General features: G+C 37.5%; 1 protein-coding gene across 1 annotated transcript; it reads left to right on the top strand.

Annotated features, from left to right (window-relative positions):
- The first annotated feature begins 973 nt into the window (after window positions 1–973).
- On the top strand, window positions 974–22,599 carry LOC117335703 (lysozyme-like). Its single transcript, XM_033895870.1, has 6 exons — window positions 974–2,067; window positions 3,050–3,171; window positions 13,055–13,151; window positions 13,355–13,392; window positions 21,158–21,269; window positions 22,349–22,599. Exons 1-6 carry the CDS (start codon window positions 1,944–1,946, stop codon window positions 22,552–22,554), a joined length of 699 nt encoding a protein of 232 aa, XP_033751761.1. The 5' UTR covers window positions 974–1,943; the 3' UTR covers window positions 22,555–22,599.
- Window positions 22,600–26,261: the final 3,662 nt, after the last annotated feature.

The raw sequence follows: 26,261 nt of genomic DNA, 5'->3' as shown, positions 1-26,261 counted from the left end.
CGATTCAAATGAACATATTGAAGTTATGGTCATACATTATTAGATGTGGTGAGTGTGAATTTGTGTTTTCGGAGGCTGCGGTATGTTCGTGTAATTGCCGATTTATAGTGCAACCTCACTGAAGCATACTGCCAAAGACACCCAACAGGACACCCAACCCGGTCACATTATACTGTCGACGGGCAAAATAGTCGTGCCAGTCCCAAAATGCACAGCACTAAGCAGGAACAGCAACTACCATTTTAAAAGACTCTGGTATGTCCTGGCCAGGGGACAGAACCCAAAGCCTTCCTCACAGGGGCGAACGCTCAACTGAAGGTCTAAAAGTGAGACATAGTCAAGGCAGAAATTAGGAAGAAAGATAGAGATAAGATCCCAAATTTAGTCGTCTCTTACTATCATGCAATGGGGGCAGCAGGTACATTTTTACGCCTTATCTAGATGTGATGTGGTAATAAGGTGTCCAACTGTCTGTCTATTTTTAACTCGATCACCTGCCCGAAAGGCAGTCATGTTTGCTTTAAGGAATGACATTTACCTTAATTAAAGTTCACATAGCCATGGCCAGATATGCTAAAATCTTAGTAACCAATGCCAAGGGACCTGATATTGGCACTGTAGTTTGTATGCTGTGGTGTAGTGATTCCAAGATTGTTAAAATGAACGACGATTACGTACATTCAATTTCACAGGAGTGAAATATGCTAATATATATGTCTATGCACATTTTTTCTCTCACTAGCCAAGAGGTCCAGAAAACCAGGTGATTGATAATGCGTCAACATATTCCAGTCTAATTAAAATCTAGATGGTCATTCTCACTACGTTCATTTCGTAGTGAGAATGCCCATCTTGAATTTAATTAGATTGAACATATTTCGAATTCAACTGAGCTGATCACGCTTATGAGACTTTATCAAGTTCTACCTTGTACTTACTTGCCGGGATAACTTATCAGGCTTGGTGGTCAAGGTCACTGCTACTAAGAAAGTATTTGGCTTGGAAAAATACATATGGCTTCAGACCTGGAAGTTAAAGGTCAAAGATAGGTGATACAAGTTCCATGCAAATTACTTGGAGTTCTGTTGGGTAGTATGCACTGACACTTTGTCCAGTGCTTTATTAAAGAAAGACTTTGCTTTCCCTAGATAGAAGAGCATTAGAACAAAATGCTAGCTCAAAAGATTTGTTTAATTCTTCAATGAACACAGGGGATAGGTACGGAAGCGTTTTTAATATATCAATATGTAAATACTTATTGTACCATGTAGCTTATGATAATGATAAGAATCGCTTTACAGTATGCAATTTTTCGTCCGGATATCTGCATTTCCAATAAATTTCTTGACACTTGGTAGGCGTTACAATCATGAAGTAATTGCCCTTTGTTTATTTCAGTAGTTGATTTTAGTCCGGCAATCTTCTACATCTATAGAGATCTCATTCAAATTTTGATATAATACATTTACTGTTATGAAGTTATATCTTCCAGAAAGATGATTCGACAGTCTTTTTATCGGTGAGAGTTATTGGCCTCTGTTTTATTTCAATATTCAACAACGCGCGCACAAGCCACTAATTCTTTCCTATGTATCGTTTAGTTAGTTTGTAGTGGTAAAACAGACCACTACATATGTAACATTAAGTTAGTATTTAGTGTTAAAACAGGCCACTGCATACTTACATATATGACATTGAACTAGTTTTCAGTGGTAGCAAATAGGACTTACATTGGTTCAATTTAAATTGAAGAGAAAGAAAACATTATACTACGGCCTACTTACTAAAATAAATAGTTCAGGAGTAAAGGTTGTCAAGATAAACATCATATCTTGGTTTTAAAGGTGTGAACCTTATCTTTTAAACATGGTAATTCCCTTTTATGCAAATATATAAAGAATTTTCGAAAGAGTAGAACACACACACGTCGCTCACCAATAGAAATGTTGCCAACGTTACTTTGTTGTTTAGGTTTTGTTGGGATTATCTCAGCTAGTATTTCCGGTCACATCGCATCGGGTACCTGTGTATGTCTCACAACCAGCGGAGTTAACGCCAGAAGTGGAGGTTTGGTTTGGTTTTATTTTTTTAACGTCCCATAAACAGCTAAGGTCATTTAAGGACGCTCTCCCATGCTCGCAATATGCATGCGCGTGGTAAGTGCGTATGCGTGTTTTGGGAGGCTGCGATAAGTTCGGAACTTTTTCCGATTTATAGTGCTACCTCACTGAAGCATACTGCCGAAGACACCCAGCAGGACACCCCACCCGGTCACATTATACTCACAACGGGCGAACCAGTCGTCCCACTCCTAATATGCTGAGCGCTAAACAGGTGTAGCAACTACCATTTTTTAGAATTTCTCGGCTAGGAGACAGAACCCAACGCCTTCCTCAAAGGTGCGAACGCTGTACTAAAGTCCAAAAATGAGGCATTGTCAAGGTAGGCATTAGGAAGAAGAAAGTTTTTAGGAAAAAAGATAAAATATAAGATCCGAAAATTTAGTAGTCGCCTCTTACGATCATGCAATTGGGGCGGCAGGTACAATTCTTACGCCCTACACCCTACAGGACAGAGAAGTGGAAGTATAGCGTTTTAAAAATGTTAAATGCGGCTATTAACTTATCCTCTCCCAATCTGTTCACCTTTATTCCCTATCTTCGCATACTCAAACTGTTATTTTACTTCGTATTATGTACAAATTGTATCATGACGTTATAATTATGTTATGTAAAGTTTTAAAAATTTTCCCTTAAATGTACCAGTATAATTTCATATCAAAATCTACAATCAAGAACTAACATATACGATTAATTTCTACGTGGTTGTTAACGCTAAGTCGACATTCGCCTTCCACCTAAAGGGGAGCTCGGTCGCTATACATTGATGTGACATCTAACGGTTTTATGGACGAAATCATTGTCTTATTTTGAAATATTCTATTTCTTTGTCGCCGTTTTATTTATCTGTCTGTTGTTGATATTATTTCAAACACTAAATATATATGTTTTACGAAGGTAATGAGTATAACCTCTTATATGCTCAACAGCTGGTCTCAGCAATTCTATATTGGCCACCTTGAACTCCGGCGAGTGCTACAAATTCAATGGTGGAATTCGGACACATGACGGGTACCACTGGTACGAGCTTCAGGACGTGCACGGACATCACGTAAGTAAACTTTACCATTGTTACGGCATGAGTGAATACAATAGGCCCATGGGGACTGTATCGCTCACCTGGTTGGATTAGATCAAATGTCAAAATAATTTTCATGTTCAATTCGTTTTATTTGGTTATGGTGTGGGGATCCCAACTGCTTTAAAGAAATAACGAAGTCCAGACTCTCTAAGGGTCTGAAAAACCTCAAGAATTGTTTTAGAACATACATTCATAACTTTATGACTAGTAGCATAGTAGCGATTTAAAGGAATTACCTCTATTTTCCCTATGGGGCCCCGTCCCTTTGGCCCCATTCGGGTTGTCAGAGTCATCATTTCTGCAAAATCTGTTCTCCTTCCCCCAATGATGTTTCTGATTAAATTGGGTTCAAATCCTTTCATAACTTTATTACAAGTAGCGATTTAAAGGAATTACCACCATTTCCCCTATGGGTTTGGTTTGGCTTGGTTTATTTTGTTTAACGTCCTATTAACAGCCAAGGTCATTTAAGGGCGGCCTCCCGTGCGTGCGACATGTATGCGTGTGGTGAGTGCGTATGTGTGTTTTGGGAGGCTACGGTATGTTCGTGTTAAGACTCCTTGTGATAGGCCGGAACTTTTGCCGATTTAAAGTGCTATCTCACTGAAGCATACTGCCGAAGACACCCAGCAGCACACCCCACCCGGTCACATTATACTGACAACGGGCCAACTAGTCGTCCCACTCCAAATATGCTGAGCGCTAAGCAGGAGTAGCAACTACCATTTTAAAGACTCTGGTATGTCTCGGCTAGGGGACAGAACCCAAAACCTTCCTCACAGCGGCGAACGCTCAACTAAAGGCCAAAAGTGAGGCATTGTCAAGAGAGACATTAGGAAGAAGAAAGTTGTTAAAAATAAGAAGAGGAAAGATAAGTTTAGTGGCCCGCCCCTTTGATCCCTCGGGGGTCAGAGTCACTATTATGCAAAATCTGTTCCCCCTACTCCCAAGAATGTTTCTGACCAAATTGGGTTCAAATCCATTCATAACTTTATGACTAGTAGCGATTTGAATAATCTAACTAAAATCAAGATGGTCATTCTCACTACGTTACATGAACATCTAACAACATCCCATATGGGGTCACGTCAGGGTGATCTTTTGGATTAGCCAATCAAATGACTACTTCCAGAATTGTATATGTCCGAATTAGCATGACTATAGTTCATGATCTGTCAATTTGTTTCAAGTCATTTCGTCCTATGTAGCATATACATGTAGCTATATACGGGCTGTGCCGAAATGGTTTGCTTTAATTTCATCGACAAATAGACAATTCGCCCTGAAAGTGACATACACATATCCCAAAGGTCACCCTGAATTGCATCTATTTCCCCTATTGGGCCCCGCCCCTTAGGGGTCAGGGTCACCATTTATGCAAAATCTGATGCCGCCAAGGATGTTTCTGACCAAATTTGGTCAAAGTCCAATAAGAACTGTTTGACTAGTAGCGATTTGAAGCAAATGTTGACGGACGACGGACGCCGCACCATGGCATAACCTTCGGTCCAGGTGAGCTAATAAAAACAAAACAAAGGCAATGGGTTCGTAGATTATTGGGCACATGTTTTCAACAACACAAATTAAGACAGATCTTAGAGAGTTAATTGAAGTATTTCATGTTGAAATATGTGAGATATGCATTTAAATAAAATACCGGTATCACCTACATTTTATCAACCTTAAAGTCTAATTATCCTACTGATCTATCACCATGTACATGTAATAGTTTTAATTTTATTGCGAGTATTACGTAACAAACGCGAATAGGTCGGGTCATAAACAAGTTGGTGAAAGTCCTGTCCAGTCAGAGGAAAATGTATGTCTGACCCTAACACCAGTCAGAGGAAAATGTATGTCTGACCTTTACAAAGAAAATATCCCGCCAATAAAACAACCAATGAATAAGAGACACTACCTGACGTAACATCACACTTACTTGACTACTCGGACATTACAGTTATGGGGTACAACACAAACAAAACGAACGCACACAAAACGTATACATAACTACAGCAATGCGGACGATAGTCTTTAACGGACGAATTATTAGCTCACCTGGACCGAAGGTCAGAACTTGGTCAGAAACATCCTTGGCAGAAGGGGAACAAATTTTGCATAAATGGTGACTCTGACCCCCGAGGGGCCAAGGGGCGGGGCGAAATAGGGGAAATAGAGGTAACTCCTTGAAATCGCTACTAGTCATAAAGTGATGAATGGATTTGAACCCAATTTGGTCAGGAACATCCTTAGGGGGAAGGGGAACAGATTTTGCATAAATGGTGACTCTGACCCCCGAAGGGCCAAGGGGCGGGGTCAAATAGGGGAAATAGAGGTAACTCCTTGAAATCGCTACTAGTCATAAAGTGATGAATGGATTTGAACCAAATTTGGTCAGGAACATCCTTAGGGGGAAGGGGAACAGATTTTGCATAAATGGTGACTCTGACCCCAAAGGGGCCAAAGGGGCGGGGCCCAATAGAGAAAATAGAGGTAATTCCTTTAAATCGCTACTAGTCATAAAGTTATGAATGGATTTGAACCCAATTTGGTCAGAAACATCCTTGGTAGAAGGGGAACAAATTGTGCATAAATGGTAACTCTGACCCCAAAGGGGCCAAAGGGGCCAAAGGGGCGGGGCCCAATAGAGAAAATAGAGGTAATTCCTTTAAATCGCTACTAGTCATAAAGTTATGAATGGATTTGAACCTAATTTGGTCAGAAACATCCTTGGGGGAAGGTGAACAGATTTTGCATAAATGGTGACTCTGACCCTCCGAGGGGCCAAAAGGGTGGGGCCCAATAGGGGAAATAGAGGTAATTCCTTTAAATCGCTACTAGTCATAAAGTGATGAATGCATGCATGTTCTAAAAACAATTCTTGAGGTATTTCAGACCTTAGAGAGTCTGGACTTCATTAATCTTTAAAGCAGTTCGGATTCCCACACTATAACCATATATAGCATTGTTAGAGATTTACAAATAAAACAAATTGAATATAAACATTATTTTGACATTTGGTCTAATCCAACCAGGTGAGCGATACAGGCCCCATGGGCCTCTTGTTAATTAAATGGACACGAAATCTAGACTTCAGTTTATCCTGGTGGGTCGACTGACCAGATGGAGACAACATTTATTAAAATTCTTCAAATGATTATCTTATCATTCCAAGCAATACACATTGGTCACTCTAGAGTGCTACATTTAATTTACGGCTATATAACCTAAACCAAAGGTAGTTGGACATTTCAAAAGTTCCTAAATTAATAAAGTAGCAATGAACTGATGAAATTGCAATTAATTGATAATGAACTTATGTAATTATAATTAACTTATGTAATGATTGCATAATGACCCTCATTTTGTTACATCAGCCTGTATTGGTTTTATTGAATTAGCGGCTATAAATTTCTTAAATTGATTCCCTCTCATATTTTAGGTTTAAAGTTACAATTTAGATTGATTAAAGTATATTTCAGTTTAACTAGATAAGATATTGACATGCTGGTGTATAGGTATGTAACCATCAGAAAGTTTTAACTGTACAATCAGCACAATAAAATCCATATTTTGTATATTCTTTATTATTTTGAAGTGTTTAACCCTTTAGTACTGTACAGATAATGTCTTTCGCAATATTTATGATTATATCTTCACACCGAAACCAGATAACATACTGAACAATATAAAAAAATGTTAAATTCTTTGTTGAATGACATGATTCTGATAAATTCTGTTGAGGAAAAGGTAAAATGGGCCTCTTGTATTACGGACGCGTTACATATTACATTGGCCGGACGGGAAAATCCTATGAAATAAAACTATCAAACACTAAAATATGTCCCTGCTACATCCTTCCCTACTTTGCGAAAAGTCGTCCCCGACAATGACCAAGAAGACATGCTGAAACAAATGAAAACTTGTTAGAATAACAAATAGATAAAATTAAAACACATTTATTGTCCAGAGATGCTGTTGAGTAGGGATGAAGCGACATCATCTTCTTTTCCTTTTAAGACATTAGACCTTGCGACAGACTTCAGACATTGAGCTCGCACCTTTCAATCTAGCTTAGGCTGCTGTCGTCCAGGTAGATAGGTAATTGGTAGAAGTAGATTGTAGTGAAGCGTCTCAAACCTTCACTCTCCATCTTCTCTCTTAACTTCACACACTGGTACGTCGGATTTTGGCTGATAAATGACATGTGGATATTCCTCCCACTTGTCAGAAAATTTGTGCTCCTCCATTAAAAGCAACAATCTTGACAAGTACTCGGTCACCAACGGTAAGAACAGCACCTCTAACTTTCGAATCATACACATCCTTTTGTCTCATATTTTTCCGCTTCGAGAACGCTGATGCAAGTTCACACGCCTTTGAAAGTCTGTCCTTCAGGGAATCAACGTAAGTTGTAAAAGATCGTGATGAATCAAAAGTGTTGTCAACTCCAAAGGCTAGATCTACTGGTAATCTTGGATTTCGACCGAACATAAGGAAGTACGGTGTGTAGCCAGTGGAACAACGTGGGACTTCCGGTTTGTTTTCTTATCTTCAGACAAAGTTCCTTAAATGCCAAGGAGCGTACGATTGAACCTCTCACAGAGCCAATTTCCCATAGGATGGTACGGTGTGGTGTCAGACCTCTCCATTCAAGTAATGGTACAAAGTCTGCTCATAGAGTTTGGACCTTGATCTGAATGTATTATTTTAGGCAGTCCATAATGATTGCTGTTGTCTTTTCTATCATGTTCATGGTGGGAATAGCAACAGCATATCTCGTGAAATGGTCAGTAATGACGAGTATGCACTGCTGTCTTCCTTTTAAAAAAATCCATACAGACAAGTTCAGAAGGCTGAGAGGTATGGATACTCACCAATGACGCTCTTTGGTTTGTGGTGTCTTCTTAAGCAAACATTTATCGCATCTCTTCATGTAGTTCGCAACATCTCGGATCATGCCAATCCAAAAATACATATCCTGAATGAATGATGATGTCTGATCACGACCCTGAAGTCCCGTGTCATCGTGTATTATGGTCAGTATGGTGGAAACCCTGGTACGAGCTGGTATATCGGTTTCCCTTCTCTACTGGTCTCTCTATACAGCATGTCATCTCGAAGGCACAATTTCTCAAAGCTCTTCACAAAAGTGGATTTGCAGCTGATTGTGGTATCTCATCTCGTTTAGGCTTCTGACCCGATTGTACCCGAGAAATCCAAAATCGAATAGTGGAGTCACTCTTCTGCGCTTCTCTAATATCAGGCATCTTTGATAGTAGGTAGAGCGTAAGAATTGTATCTGCTGCCCCCATTGCATGATCGTAAGAGGCGACTAAATTTGGGATCTTATCTTTTCTCTTTCTTAACAACTTTCTTCTTCCTAACGTCTCCCTTGACACTGCCTCACTTTTGGCTTTTAGTTGAGCGTTCGCCCCTGTGAGAAAGGCTTTGGGTTCTGTCCCCTGGCCGAGACATACCAGAGTCTTAAATGGTAGTATGGTAGTTGCTGCTTCTGCTTAGCGCTCAGCATACAAGGAGTGGGACGACTGGTTCGCCCGTTGTCAGTATAATGTGACCGGGTGGGGTGTGCTGCTGGGTGTCTTCGGCAGTATGCTTCAGTGAGGTAGCACTATAAATCGGCAAAAGTTCCGGCCTATCACAAGGAGACTTAACACGAACATACCGCAGCCTCCCAAAACACACATACGCACTCACCACACGCATGCATGTCGCACGCACGAGAGGCCGTTCTTAAATTACCTTAGATGTTAATAGGACGTTAAACATAATAAACCAAACCAAACCATTGATAGTGATGATTGTCTGGTATGTCATCAAACACCTGTGTTAAACATAGACAAGCTATTAAGAAATGGTGAAGCAATGACAATGACTCCTTGGTAAATGGTTTTAATCATTCGTGATGCCAACATGTATGTCAAAGGGTTGTTGTAGGTGATTGTGTGAACTGACATCGGTTAAGGTAATCGCTGAACTTTTCAGTCACTGCCCACTTCAACGCCAGAAATTCAAGCTTATATTCAGGATATCTCTTGACTCTGATACACCTCTACTTGCATCGGCAATGACAACCCCATTTTGCTCATGATATAACACAGCACCAAGTCCTAACAAGGAGGCATTTGTATGGAGTTTAAAAGATTGGTAAAAGTCGGGATATTCTACAATAGGTGGTCCTGTTAAACAATTCCTCAGTTTCTGAAAAGCATCTTCCTGCTCAGATTCCTGCTCAGATTCCCACACCCATGGTTGAACAGCTTTATCTTTCTTCTTGGTTCGTTTTGGTTAAACTGGAGTGGGCATCAAATACTCAACGGGTTGGCAACACAACTGAAATTCTGAATGAAACGTCGGTAGAATCTAACAAAACCGAGAAATTGACGCACTTCTTCTGGTGTTAAAGTTCTCCTTGTTCAACTGACGAAAGTCCACACACATACGAAGTGCACAATTCTTCTTCCGTACTAACACCACATTCGAACTCCATGGATAATGAGAATGTTGAATAATGCCAGCAGCCAACAGCTGTCTAACTCTTCTATTATGCCCAGGAGTAACATTGTTAGAGGAAACCTCTACCTGGTCCAGGATATCTTCAGATACATCAGTTGTCTCCTGTTGTACATCTTCCACGGTGACTGGATGTAGTTCACATATCAAAGCCTAAGCCTAGTGACAGTCCGAGTAGAAAGATTACTAACGTGTGCTTGCACTGAGGATCGCTGGTCTTTTTTTTTTTAAATTTTTAATTTTTAAGGCATTTTTAATACATAAATACAATAATATTCACACACACACACACACACACACATACATACATCGATTCCAATCGGTATGTTTTTCATACTTTCATTTTCACCATCACAAATTATGTCTTTCATCATCATCATCATCATCATCAAACATACAGAACATACACACATCCTCATACACCGACACAGAATATACAAACACACACAAACATATTCAGTTTCCTGGTAGCCTGATCAATCATGTCAAGGGCTAAGTGTCTGTGTCTTGATGGTTTGGAATAATGGATGAATTTATGTCCACGTCATCAGGTATTGCAGAGCCAGAAGTAGCCTGTAACAATGCACAAACTCCGGGTAAATGTATACTCTTATACTCATGATATCCCTCTATTATTACAGTTAAGTTGGGCATATAAGTCACAGGTCTTCTTTCTGCACATCTCACAATAGCAAGTTTGTTCTGGTTCCTCTGGAGTTTGTTCCCTGAGTACCATACATTTGAAAGTAAGATACGTAATGAAGTCACAAGTGTGGCTTTCTGTAGAAAACAAATATCACATTCCTCCTTAACGGTAGACATAAGAACATCTAAGATGCTAGTTCCAATGAGTATTGGTAAAGTAGTATTGTAGGAGCTAGTAGGGACGACAAGGAATCATCCTTTCAATACTAAACACTAATATGTGATCCCAGTACAAAGGAATGAAATATCAGCCTCTATAATTCCTTTGTAAGGTTTCAAAATCACATGAAGAGAAAGTAATTCCAGATGTGAAAGATGCTGTTTATAAAAAAAATCTTGGCTTACAGAAGAAACAGTAGAGCCAGTGTCCATATGTGCCTTCACATGGTTACCCTCAATGATGACTGATGATTCTGTGGCTTTTACAACTAAATCAGCAGGTTGTCGTGTCCCCCAAGCTTGTCGATCTAACATCTGCCCCCGACGAAGGTCCGTTCCTGTTTAAAGGATCTCTTCTAAGATGATATAACCCCATCTGCAAACAACGGCAATATGTCCACACTGCACACAACGATAGCACACAGGTCCATCTACAATGTCCTGTCCTGGACTGGGCTACCATTGTTGCTTGTTAGGGTTGACATTCTGTCTGAATGGTTGCTGGAATGGCTTTTGTGGATTCTGCTGCTGTTTAGAGTGCTGCTGCTGCTTGGGTTGCTGATGATGTTGTTGTTTCTCATTGATCCTTAGCGCTCAGCATATTAGGAGTGGGACGACTGCTTTGCCCGTTGACAGTATGTGACCGAATGGGGTGTCCTGCTGAGTGTCTTCGGCAGTATACTTCATTGAGATAGCACTATAAACCGGTTAAGTTCCGGCCTATCACAAGGAGACTTAACACAAACATACCACAGCCTCCCAAAACACACATGCACCTACCACACGCCTGCATATCGCACGGACGGGAGGCTGTCCTTAAATTACCTTAGCTGTTGATGGGACGTTAAACAAATAAAACCAAACCAATGTGGGCGACGTCTGTGGCCAGGTGTTGAATCATTCCATTCAGTTCCTCTATATCAGGTCCACCAGAAGGAGTAACAGCTATAGCAGACTGGGCAGACATCCGTTTCTTTTGAGTCTGGTCTTCTGAAGATGATTTCCTATCAGCATGGTCCCTCTCAACTCTTCTGATGGCTACACGTAGTTCACCAAAACCACCAATCTGCTCATATATGTACCCAGTTGTATCCTTCAACTTTGCTTTCAAACCATTCCAAAATGCAGTCCGTAACATAGAATCTGTCTCACTGTCTTCTAGCTGGATGCATTCAGAAGCTTTGATAAGCATGTCTTCTACACGGCAACTCCGTTGACAGTATGATGTGACCGGGCGGGGTGTCCTACTTGGTGTCTTTGGCAGTATGCTTCAGTGAGGTAGCACTATAAATCGGAAAAAGTTCCGAACTTATCGCAGCCTCCCAAAACACGCATACGCACTTACCACACGCATGCATATTGCGAGCACGGGAGACCGTCCTTAAATGACCTTAGCGTTCAGCATATTTGGAGTGGGACGACTGGTTCGCCCGTTGTCAGTATAATGTGACCGGGTGGGGTTGTGCTGCTGGGTGTCTTCGGCAGTATGCTTCAGTGAAATAGCACTATAAATCGGCAAAAGTTCCGGCCTATCACAAGGAGACTTAACACGAACATACCGCAGCCTCCCAAAACACACATACGGACTCACCACACGCATGCATGTCGCACGCAGGGAGGCCGTCCTTAAATGACCTTATCTGTTAATAGGACGTTAAACAAACCAAACCAAACCGCCATTTTCACTCGTGATGATCACATAGACATTTGAATCAAACGAGTCGAAGATAGGGACACAACCTTGACACGGTCATGATCACAAATACTCATGTACCAGTAGAATCTCTACGTCAAGCTACAAAGTGGCTCCGACACTCTAAATAAATGCTTACTGTGGGCTCCAATGTAATGGAGGTGATTTTATTGCAAAAATACACGGGGTTATGTTCGAGGTTTTATTCCTGAGTATGGCTCAAAGCTCCAAACGTCCAGGTACAGAGAGCACCCGTGCATTACACGTACCTCTACGGGTATTACGTAACAAAAGCGATTAGGTCGGGTCACAAAGAAGTTGCTGAAAGTCCTTTCCAGTCAGAGGAAAATGTATGTCTGACCCTAACAAATAATATATCCCGCCAATAAGCAAACCAATGAAATAGCAGTCACTACATGACGTAACATCACAGACTGAACATCCGGATACTACAATTGTTAAGGAGTACAACACAAACGAAACGAACGCACACAAAACGTATACATAACTACAATAATACGGACGATACTATAACGGACGAATTAAGTTACGGACACGTTACATATTACGTTGGACGGACGGCAAAATCCTATAAAATAAAACTACCAAAACACACGAAAATATGTCCCTGCTACAACCACATTCCACCATACAAGTTGCAAACTTATTTAAATAAAATCCATTTGGAATTAACTTTAAATTGATACTTTATTATTGTTTTCATTCTAAATTGTAGTTTTTCTCTTTCATACATTGTCACAGAGAGTTTGGATTGCCGGAAACTATCTCAGAACGTCTTCGTCGTCACACTGTAGTGGTACTAGCACGGAAACGTCCACTCGAAGCAGCCTTGCCACAGGTAATTAAGTGAAGAACATAATCTTCATCGCTGGTATCTACATTGACATTTAAGCCAAGAAATTATTGTGTAACAGATAAGCATTTTATCCCTAGTAAGAGCATTAGTCCTTTAATCCATTATGATTGCTGCTCTAACATATTATTGTTCAATGTAATAGTGTCCTCCCATTTTATCTAGGTTTTCTTTTTTTATATTTGCAGGCGATGTATCGGCAAAGTGTCTATCATGTATTTGTCAGGTAAGGCCATATTAAAATGTAATTAATTTCACATTGTGCCGGAAGCTTGATATATGGAAGCATACAATCCTATATCAATATTTGGAGCATTTGTCCGTGGTCACCTGTATCTACCATAGGATTTATAGGATTTGTTTTTATTATCAAACAAATTATACTAATGTTTTGTATACACATTTTTTTCCATTTTAGAAAATACTGAAGTTAAGCAATTGGAATTCCTCCATTTCTTTAGCCCACCATCCCTTTTAGCTAGCCCTACGTCTGTGGTATGTGGCCTGTGGTAACAGTTGTTGCCATTGATATTTCTAGAAAAGTACAAAGGGATGTTTTTCGAACTTCACATGTAGGTAAAATTTTAGTCTGATCGAGAAAACAGAATGTGGCCCTCATTGTGGTGATAATAATTCTTTATCTAGATGGAAAGGTGAATGGGATAGTGAAAGTTATTGGTCTAATGGAACATCAGCTTTGAGAGGAGCGGCTGTTTCATTTAGGAAAGGAGTACATTAAAACGTACTAAAATACTTCAGGATAAAGATGGACGGTATTTTAGTTAATGCATAGACACCAAACGAAGCTATGGAAAAGGAAATAAACGTTCCCGAATTAATAAGTTGTATATATCTAAATATCTTGATGCTAATGTAACCACTGTCGGCCTGTAACTGTTGGGGGAATAAGCTCAATTTGACCAAATAGGCATATGTATACATCTCACAACAATTCAATCATCTTTTAAGAAGTTACTTTCTTCTAATCATCCAAAAATCAGAACAATCTAAGATACCTCCCTTCTTATTGTATAATCCATATTGGTTGTATGTAAATATGTTTAAGTTTGTTTACCTGTTTTATGTAAGGAAAGGACTTATATAGGCTCTGCCTGATGTCTTATCCTATATTGATATAACATCAGTCAATAAAAAATATGTTGAAATTGATAAAATGTCACCACTGAATCCATAGAGTTTTGCCCTTTCACAAAAAACAGATCACTTTGGTGTTCCTTAGCTCAATATCAAACTTGTAAATAGTATAAAAGGGCCAGGGTATTGGAATATGAATGAAAAATATTAGATAGTGGCCGTTTATAAAAATGCATTTACTAGTTTTTGGAACTCATGAAAAAGCAGGAATTCAGGACGATAAAAGAACGATGGGACATAGCGAAAATGAGCTCACAGAGGTAATAACACGTTTTCGAAACCAACGAATTAACCGAGATTCAGAATAGAGGTAAATTAACTTTGCTGTATAAACAAGGAAAAAGAGAAGAAATAAATAAATTAGCGTCCAAATACTCTATTAAATAATGATTACAAGATAATACTTAATGATTACAAGAAAATAACTGAAATATTAGCTGAGAGAATAAAAACTTTTTCGCCAAACATCATGCATCAAGATCAAAAAGGTCTCGTAAAAGGCAGGAACATCGGGGAAAATATACGATTAATTCAATATATCACGGATTATGTAAACGTATATTGATATTGATGGTGAGATAATCATTTTGGATCAAGAAAAGGCATTTGATCGAGTAAAATGGGGATGGGTTAAAAAAAAGTCTAGAGAAATTTAGTTTTGGTAACAGACTTATACAAAGACTTATACAATGGATTGAAATGGCTTTCTTTCTAGGGTGTTTAAAATAATTCGCTCAGTAAAACAATGATGCCCTCTCGCATCTCTAATCTACATTATACAAGCTGAGCCTTTAGCTTGTTCCATACGTAACAATACAAAATGTAAAAACATTACAGGTATAACTATCCCAGTTTTAGATAATGAAAACATTGAGGCCAACATAAGTACAGTATGTTTACTGATGACTCCCAATTCTTCGTAGGTACAGAAACATTTAAAACGCTTAAAAGATATGAAAAAGCATCAGGAGAAAAATATAAGTAGATTTTGAACCTCTTGGCATTCCCAGAGAAATAATTTTGGAAATAATAAAATAATCTTCAAAAGAAGTCCCTTATCTTTAAAGAACTGGACATAATCCAAAATAGCCATGATTAAAGACACATGGGATGTACAAAGCAAAACTTGAACAACATCAGAAACACTACTGCAAAAGCTAAGAAAAAAAGAAATTGGATTTCGAATTTTTTCAAGACTTAAACATGCAATACCTAATAAGTGGTTATCTAAATTGAAGTCAAATGACCTATTGCCTGATGAAAAACAGTATATAATAACTTAGAATTCGATTATCAAAAACATAAAGTCAGCTATAGAAACAAATAAATCAAACGACAAAATATTGTTAAATATTATACTGGAACAAAGATATGAATCTAAAGCGCATCACAAATGGGAATCATTAAATATAAATAAACTATTTGATTGGGAAAGTATATGGAAAACGCTAACAATACCTATAGCAGACAGAAAAAGTAAAGAGTTTCATTGGAGATGTATTCATAATATAGTCTTTACAATTCATAAACTTATGAAAATGGGTCTATCAGATGGAAAATGTTATTTTTGTAATGTCAATAATGAAACGCAACAACACTTATAAATAGAGCAATCAACAGAATTTCAAACCAAAAAGAATTTTATACTTTTTCTGAAACAGATGTTATGTGTTCTTGTTATCATTTAAATTTTAATTTTTTTTTTTTTTTTTTTCAGGTTTTTGTTGTCACATTTCATATGTTTATTACAAATAATACATAATATAATGTTATACTTAAATTTGGTATAATAATAAATAAGGAGTAAAAGGCCACTGTATGTACTGGTATATCGTCTTTTAGGGGGATTTAGGCAAATGAGTATTTGTACATTAAATGTATGAAATTAAATTAAATATATACATGTACCTATATATATCATGTATCCATGAACAGTCGTTCAAAAGTATTCCATCTCTGATTTATCATAACTTTTGTTTTATTTGGATATGCAGAGAGTCCAATTTCTTCAATTTTCTTATAATAGATCATGTATGTTTTCCATTCCATGATTGTTGGAATTTTACCCCTTGTTCTACACAAGTAGATATAATATCTTAATAATAAACTTAAAAAATTTAATTCACACTCATGATCCGATTCAAAAATACCAAACAACATGTTGACAGGATCTTTTGTAATCACTATACCCAATTTTGCTTTTAAGAGATCCAAAAAGGATGACCAAAGGGATTGTACATGACAACATTCCCATAATAAATGAATCAATGTTTCTCTCCCATCCCCACAAAAAGAACATCTTTCTGTTTCAATCAACTTACATTGCATTAATTTTGTATTAGTATATACTATTCTGTGAAGAATTTTAAATTGAAAGTTATGAAGTTTTGTGTCATCAGTTATGTATCTTGGAATTAAATAAAACTTACTCCAAGATTCCTTGGGAATGTTGACATGTAAAATTTCCTGCCATGTTTCCTGACTTCTCTTTGGTACCTCTGTTGCTGTTTTTACTAAACATTTATAAAAATATTTTGTTACCTTTTCATGTTTCTTCAAGTACTCTATAAATATGCATTGCTTGGCTTCAATCCGCTCATTTCTTCGGAAAAGTATAAGTTTCCATGACTTTGGAATTGCATTCAAAACACCATAATATTCAATAAAATTAATTTGCAAATTAAATTTCTCACAAAAGTATTGATGTGTTAAAGAAAATATCCTTTTCACACCAATGTTTATAAATAAAGATCTTGTTGTCAATTTTTATAAAGTTATTAAACCATATTGGCTGAGAGGCCACATCTTCAGGGGTTGTGGGGAGATCATCACCATTTAGTTCAGCCCACTCATTAAATATCTCACTCCAGAAAATATTTAATGATTTAGAAATTTTTAAAAGACCTTCCCTCTTCATTTTAAAAACTTTATCTCCTCCATATGGTTCAATTTTGTCTAGAATCAGTGTTTTCCAAGGAGAAGAATTCAAAGGGTCAAGTAATTTTTTGATCCAGCACATTTTTAAAGCATGGCAAAATGAAATTATATGAGGCACCCGTAGTCCTCCCTCATTATAATCACCATACATTACATTTCGCTTAACTTTATCAATTTTGTCATTCCATAAAAACTGGAAGAAGCATTTTTGTAACTCTAACAAACATTAATTTGTTGGATCTGGTAAAACAGTGAACGTTTGAATAAAAATGGGCAATGCCAGTGATTTTATGACCGTTACTTTTCTAATGTATGTAAGATTTCTAAAAGACCAATTATTCAATAATTTTTTGACAGCAATTAACTTTTGTCTGAAGTTATCTTCAAAAAATTTTTCTGCTTGAAAGTTGTAAGTTATACCTAATAGTTTAAATTTCCCCTGGTGATTCCAGCTTAATTTTCTGTCTGGAAGAAGTTCTTCTCCACAACCCCGCTAACAATACCTATAGCAGACAGAAAAAGTAAAGAGTTTCATTGGAGATGTATTCATAATATAGTCTTTACAATTCATAAACTTATGAAAATGGGTCTATCAGATGGAAAATGTTATTTTTGTAATGTCAATAATGAAACGCAACAACACTTATAAATAGAGCAATCAACAGAATTTCAAACCAAAAAGAATTTTATACTTTTTCTGAAACAGATGTTATGTGTTCTTGTTATCATTTAAATTTTAATTCTTTAACTTTGAATCCTATCATCATTGTTACAAAATGGCATATTTGGAAATCCAGAAACAAACGAAAACCATGGGTAAAGCAAAATATGCATAGTTAATAACATCAGGAATTCCATTAAAATATTGTGTTTATGCTTAAAACTTCAAAGAAATTTTACTATGTTTGGTACGCATTGAAAAACATTTGACAGATAGACCATGTATGTCATTTTCAAAAATTATTAAGGTTCAAGAATATTAAGCCAAACAAATTATTTGAGAAAAAAAATCTGTAAATCTAATTAAATCAAATTTAAATATGCGCCGATTCAATTTTGAGTCTTATCGGTTATCAAATGACAATTAAGAATAAAAAAGTAGAGAAAATATTAGTCTATCATTGGACCTTTTAAGATCATTCAATGGCAGAAGCCAAGATCGCACTGATTTCAAATGCATCAAGGTTTAACAATTTATATAAATATATTCTTAAAGGTCCATCGACATGTAATAAGTCAATGGACAGGCAAATAGTGAGCAAACATTGTATTAAAGTGTACCCGGAACGATTTGCTTTATGAAATTTGAAAATGCCCAAACTTATAAATGAAAGTGGAGAAAACACGAAAGCCATAGCGACTTTCGTTTCAAAGAAATAAAAATATTTCTGGAAGTGTGACACAGAAGCGATGACCCCGTTTCGGTGTCCAAAACGTGACCTCACAAGTTCAACGCAAACTAATCAACTCTATTAGATTTTATGCAGCCTGGCATGTGATAAAACATAGTTTTAATAATCTTTTTAGGTCACCTGAGACGAAGTCTCAAGTTGCCTATTCTAATCGCCTTTTGTCCGTCTTTGTGCGTCGTCCGTCGGTAAACAATTTATATTTTCGACTTCTCCAAAACCGATAAACCAAATAAAATCAAATTTGGTAGGAAGCTTCAATGGCTAAAGGTGAACCGCAATTATGAATTATATGGTCCTGAACTCTAGGGGCGGTGCCAAAACAGGTCAAATTGACTAAAACTTTGGTTTTATTTGTTTAACGTCCTATCAACAGCCAAGGTGTTCCAAAAAGGGTCAATTAGATTAACTAAAATATTTCGAAACTCAGGTGACTGTCAAGGCCCATGTGCCTCTTGTTGTTGTGATATTAATAGATGTTTATAAATGACAACGTTTACACACCCATAGACCAATGTAGGAGCGGGGAAAGAATATACTTGCTGTACATGTGTCTTACTGTGTCGTAAGAAGCAACTAAAACGTGGTCCCCTGAAGAATCGGAGGATTTCTTCCGTGTCTTTTGGTAAGGGACATTGAAGATACCAGATAAACGTCCTACCCCTTTGCAACACTTGGGATCTTATCTTTATTTCCTCATCGCTCTTTCTTTCCGTGTTTTTCCCGCTATAGGCGTCTGCTTGACACCAGTCTTCAAATGACCCTAACTATTGCGAAAACGTTTATTTCCCAAATAGTTGAAAAAGCTTGTAATGAGAAGGAAAAAACACGTTGTGTATGCATGTCGGAACACGCATGAAGACAGTGTGTAATTTCCGCTTATATCCCCTGTCAGCGGTTTGAAACAAAGGGTACAGTTTGCTGAAAGTGGGACAGACGAACGATATGTTTCTGTGTTCAAGACTCTTTCAGGGAAGCTCGCGATCCTAAAAACGAATCCAGTCTCTGTCCAACACCCTACTCGTTAAACCCTACCATTATGGGACTCAGCGGTTTTCTTCAATGACATATTACATCTACAGGAACATATATCTATAGTTTGATAATAAGTTGAGGTAATGTAGACTAGCCACGCCTTTCTTTTTATCAATGAATATTATGCAATACTGGAAATATACTTATTTCAGCGAACAGGATGTAATTTAAAAGAAGTTCTGTAATGAATATCCATGTTTTATAGATGTAGAAAATAAAGTCATATCATTTGAGAGCATATGATTTACTTGGTTTACGAAAGCCCTTGTGTTATAGATATGTCAGAACGGACGGTACCTGCCAGACGGAGGCACCTTTGACACTTGTTAATCTACATGTATAATGGCATAACTGTAGATAGGCAGGAATGCTAGTTAACAAAGCAATATAGGTCGGTCGAATACCTTTCTTTTCATATTATCCGACGTCAAAGCCTTTTGCCCTGACAGGGGCATACATATTAAGTCTCAGTGCAATAAATCAATCAAGATGATTAATTAATAGTTGAAGGGGAAAAAAAAGAGCCAAGATGTGGTACAAATGGAATAAAATCTTATCATTTTTTATTCCGGGTACACGGAATGCACGGATTTTAAAACAAACCAATGTGGGTATGGTTGATTATATCTTTTACAGATCGACGACTTTCAGATAGTCCATAATCATGTGTATGTTTACATTCTCGAATAGACGTTTTAGACATACTAAAAATGCAAATCTATATCGTGTAGGTTGTAGATCAAGTTTGATTATTAACGGTCAATCAACACTTCAAAAAGACCTACGGGGAACAAATCAAACACCAATCAAACGAAACGAAACAAAGTGGTTATGGTTACTCAAAACTTGTTTCACAGACCAACAGCTTTTAGATAATTCAAAATTGTATATATGCAAATAGTTTTAAAAAGAGTCGCATTGATTCCATTCATCTTGCCACTATGATATTAAATATTTATTAACAGGAAGTTAACAAAATAAATATGACAATTTGAGGCAATCTGATATAGTAAAATCAAGAGAATATCGAAGCGTCGTTTAGAAGACGGCATAATAAGGCTGCATTTATCGTTATAGTGGTTGTCGTTACCATATGATCCCCCGTTTGCCATATCATATTTTGTTGGGTTCCTGGACATACGGGGATTACTATTGAAAAAGCAGATCGCGCCGCCAAAATGGCATTCCTTTAATCATATTCGGTAAATAGGCGTGATCAACAATATCATTTCAGTACCGGTTCTACCTACTAAACAATAAACTTGTCCTTATCGTTCGTAACATTTCGCTTAAAGCATGTGATAGGCCGATTGACCGTCTGTTTGACATTGATTAACAGTAGTATTTATGTTAATGGGACAATTCTTTTAAAGCCATCCCAACACCCCTCCCTCTCGGTTCCGTTTGTTTTCTATTTTTAATTAAGGTTTGTGCTACCAACATCAATCTTTTTAGGTCGAGTCTGGATGCAGAGCAATACGATGTGCTTGGGATGTTAACTCTAACTCCTGTGGATACTTCCAACTGAAGGACGTATACTGGCAGGACTGTGGGATGCCAGGAGGGTGTAAGTGAATAAGTCAAGTATAAAAAGTATAAAAATGTGTCGCACTGAGACGGAATTCAACATGTGTTTTAATGAGTGCATTTCCTGCTCATTAAGATGATTATTCGCCATTATTACTCGATCATTATTTACTGGATACAAGGAAATTTTAGCGGTCATACAATTTGGCGATTTGGTCATGAAACCTGAAAGTTAAATTTTGGTGGGTTAAAATTTAGCGATTTACTTTAAATCTAGGGTTTTCATTTGGCGTTGAGCATATGTATTACCTACCGGTATATATATATATATAATAATCATGTTAGGTCCATACATCATATACATGTTGATTAAAGTGTGTTGTGTATTATCGATCTTCTGTCTCGAAACCGGAAACTATTACCAAAATCGTCAGACGAACACATATACAAATTATGTAGATTTGCTATATTGGTGTTTATATGAGTATGTGTACAAACGCAAATTTAACCAATCGTATGATATCGCCGTGGGTATTTATTTAAGATATGTATACGTACAGGTTTAACAATTAATATACATGTAAAGTGTTAACATCAGTTCATTAAATGGTATGGGTAGATAGCTTTGTTTTCACAAAAAATAATTATAATGTGTTATATGTCTTCCTTGTATTGCTATACATGTATTGTGAGTAGTAGTCACTAGCTATTCTTATGTACCTTTTGACATTTCGGCCGACAGTTGCCAGGCAATAACCAATGTTACGCACCACTCGTTACTCTTGGAGTTATCAAAAGGTAAATGACGGTCGGAACGGAAACTATGGGTGGAATTGAAATTTTCGCGTCTTTTTAATTGGCAGTGTTAATATTTGACGGGTTAAATTTTGGCGACCTATAAAAGCCCCGCTGAAATTTTCCGCTATACGGTATACAGAATACTGTTAACCTAACATTTCAAAATTTATTTTTTAAATATAATAATTCGTTAACCTCACATAGAAGCGACATGGATCCGGAACAGTTTACAACCTATTAGAGATTTATTGAGATTATATTTTTAAACGTATTAGTATTAGTATATGTATACGTGTATACTGTGTACCTGTCCAATTGCAGCCCTGGAAGTCTGTGCTGCTGACCTTCACTGCTCATCGGGTTGTGTCCAGAGGTACATGTCTAGATACATAGGAGGTTCAGGATGTGCTCCTAACTGCGAGAGCTACGCTCGGATCCATAATGGCGGACCTACCGGATGTCGCCAAGGCTACACTCTTAATTACTGGACCAGAGTTCAAAATGCTGGATGCTCAGCTTCTAGCTAAATTGTTCTAAACAAATTCTCAAATAAAAACAGTGATCTTTCTGAACAGATGTCAAATATGTTGTCATTGTAAGGAAAAACCAAGTCTCTCTGAGGTTAGACAATGATCCGCTAACAGGTTAATATTTCTTACCCAATTCACAAAGACAGCAATCGTTCTGAACAAAACTTCGCTTACTCGAACTCCGAGGGACTATGTCAATAGTTCAAGGAATACGAAGTATAAGAGTATCGCGAGATTAGTCATAGATCTTAACGTACACTTTACTTCAAACGTATTCATAAATTCCCCTGTTTGCAAACAGTATACAGTCAACTGCAGTTTCCGAAATTCAATGCTATCCTGTTTTCTCGCCATTTTCATTCGCGCTTTGTCAGCAATAAGCAGTAGGATGTGAAACTTCATCAGTTAGCTCTGAGGTCCATGTAAAAGACATTGATTTCATTTCATTTCCAAAGGCCGATTTCGACAACATGTGCTATCACAAGCATGCAAATATAGAAAACGAAGTAAAAGTTTATAATGGGATTTCTGCCCTGATGCTGACACAGCATGGTTCCTGTTGGAATTTCACGGGAAGCGGATGCAAAATGTACAAAGGAGGAATTTAAAGACCGCGAAATTAGCAGCAAGAAAAAAGTAATGTTTTGCCACGAAGGTTAATGATTTAATTCTTAATTCTATGAGATATTTAGATTGGGATATCACAGGTTCATCTGGATCAGCAAGACACTTAAAATCAAGTAAATACTCATACACATTCTGAAATGTAAAAATTGGGTATCAATGAGTACATGTACATTACTATAAAGCTCCAAAACGGACCCCTGTGTCCCTCGAGAATTTATATATTTATTCCAATTAATTTGACCTATATCGATAGTGATTTAATGATTAATAAAATGATTTCAAAAATTCTTTAATTTAGCTAAAAACAGATTTTTTCTGTAATTGTTTGGCGTTGAATAATTGATAGAATATTACTTTGATGTAATGAGGGTTAAAGTGACCTACGTTTAGTACAATACCTGATTCAAGGGAATCCACGCCCATACTATGAAGTTCCAGTGTAGAAAATAACGTGCAGAAGGCAGGAGGGAAGAACGGCAGGACGGACTGAAACTCAATACTATAGCCCCCTCCCCACGATTTTTCCGGTGGAGGACTAATCATCGTATCGTTCACCAGTGATTGATTTGATTTGTCTTTGCTGAACTTTCCTCCTTAATCGGTTAAGTAGTCAAACATACATATGATTTGGTTTTGTATTATTTAATGTTCTCTCATAAGCTATTATTGTTATCACATGCTATTTGGAAAGAAACATGAAGCACATTTCGATCAATAGTGACAACGAAGTTTTAATGCTAATACTTCAGACGGCAGATTTATTTATATCCTGCAATAGTGCGTAATAGTCGTAGCTGAGGCGACTACATTAGGGATATCTTTTCTCTTCTTTCTTAACTTCGTCACTTCACAATGCCTCATTTTTTACCTTTAGTGGAGTCTTTGCCTTTGTGACGAAGGTTTTGGGTTCCGTTCCCTAGCCGAGCCGAGACATACCACAGTCTTTAAAAATGGAAGGAGCTACTCCTGCTTAGATCTCAACATTTTGGAAATGGGACGAATGGTTGCCCGTTGCCAGTATAATGTGACCGGGTGGCTGCTGGGTGTCTTCGGAAGTATGCTTCAGTGAGGTGGCACTATTAATCGGCAAAAATTCCGGACTACCACAGGGTGACTTAACACGAACATACCGCAGCCTCCCAAAACACACATACGCACTCGCCACACGCATGCATGCATGCAAAAAAAAGAATAATAATAAAATAATCTTCTTCAGTGTAAAAAGACAGACATAAGAGATTTATATGCATATATATATTCAATGACATAAAGAATATGTTTTAAACCTTCAAACGAAAGATTATTTTTGATTTAATTTCACATAGAAAAAATATTAAGCGATAGAGGATTTGATATTCTGATTTGTGCCCATATTGTAATAAAGTTGCCGACAACTTACATTTCATTATTGAGTGGTCACATACAGAAAGAATGCCTTAAAAGCAAAAGTGGGGGTCAACATTTCACCCCCATTCCAATTTCTTTCAATTTTGCACCATTTGTAGATGCAAGAAAATGAACCAAAACCACAAATCGGCAAAAGTTCCGGCCTATCACAAGGGGTGTGTTCGATTCGCTGTCCTAGACAACCTGTACACATTGCACCGCAATCGAACGTAACAGAACACTGTCCAGGACCTGTCGAGTCTGTTCCCGCGAGAAAGGAGAAACAGTCGGCACAGTGACGTAATCAAGCTCTAAGCACCATGGCGGCAAACAGTGGACCAACATTTTACAAATGTGCATGTGGCATCTATTTTGCTACAAACGCGGCTGCCACTGCACATAAGTGTAATTTCAGCAAAGGTTAGCTTATAACGTAGATATTTCAAACTGGTCTTTTAACATCCTTGCTTCAGAAATGGTATAAATCACCTCATAAATCAAAAAAAAAAAACACGTGTTTCGATTTTGGTTATTTTGATGTTTGAATTTCATTTAAAATCCTAGATGTAAAGTGACCATTGATATTTAAATACATACCGGTACAACGGTACAACGTTAGTGATTTTTTAAGGAAGGGGTCTCTGTCAGTTAGGCCTAGATTCTGTCAATCATATTTGAAAAGCACGATTTCATCAACTTCTGTGAAAATATTAACAATCTATAGGGTCATCATTTACCTTTGAATTCAGATAACCAAACAAAGTAAACCAGACCCAAGGCCTACTACAGAAATTATATTTGATGAGAACTCAAGCACGATGTTTCAGTGTGATGAATGCAAAGCATTTTTTGACAACATGCAAGTGTTCAATGAACATGCCTGCAGGAATACCTTAGACCAGACCAACAACACTGTCACTGGATCTTTGGGTGAAAATATAGAAAAAAGGTAATGCTGCAGGTAGTAGTAGTATTTAGAGCAGGGCAGCAACACTGTTGTTAATTGACAGCTAAAAACATTATGAACCTGCTGTCAAATCTGGCAAAATGAGAAAAAATGCTATGTGGGAAGCAGTTTTATCCTCCTTAGCAAAGCATGGTCATCGCTTCAGTGCCCAGCAAGTTGCTGGGGGCTGGGAGTCTTTGTTGAGAGGGTATACAAATTTTACGGACAATAACAAAAAAAGTGGATCAGCAAACAAGACACACAAATATCAAACTGAATCAGATGAAGTTTTGGAAGACAATCCTATAATAAATAAAATTCTCAATTTCCTCACAATCCGCTGAAAACAATGATTCTAGTGGACCAATCAAACGCCCTAAGCATTCTGATCAGGATGAGGACAGTGACGTGCAGTCTAGTAGTACTTCTGCTAAAAAACCTAAAAGGCAAACAAATGAAATGCATGACTTGTTCAAAGGGTTTATTGAAGAACGACGGGAAGACCGAAAGAAACGTCTGGAAATGATGGGCAACTTAATTGATGTGCTGAAATCATTTTCAGATAAATAGGAAAGGTAAATGGGAGAAGTTCCCACTATGCTGTTTTTATGCCAGTCGCTAATTCATTGAATGACAGGCACAGGCTTTATTACATGTATCATATCTGAATGATATGGGCGGTGCTTTAGTAATGTTTGATTTGTCAATACCAATTATTAATATGTTTATCACTATTTGAATTAGT

Source organism: Pecten maximus, chromosome 10, assembly GCF_902652985.1.
Source record: "Pecten maximus chromosome 10, xPecMax1.1, whole genome shotgun sequence".
Lineage (NCBI taxonomy): Eukaryota > Metazoa > Mollusca > Bivalvia > Pectinida > Pectinidae > Pecten > Pecten maximus.
The sequence above is the reverse complement of the archived record's forward strand: the minus strand, read 5'-3'. Positions and strand labels throughout refer to the sequence as shown.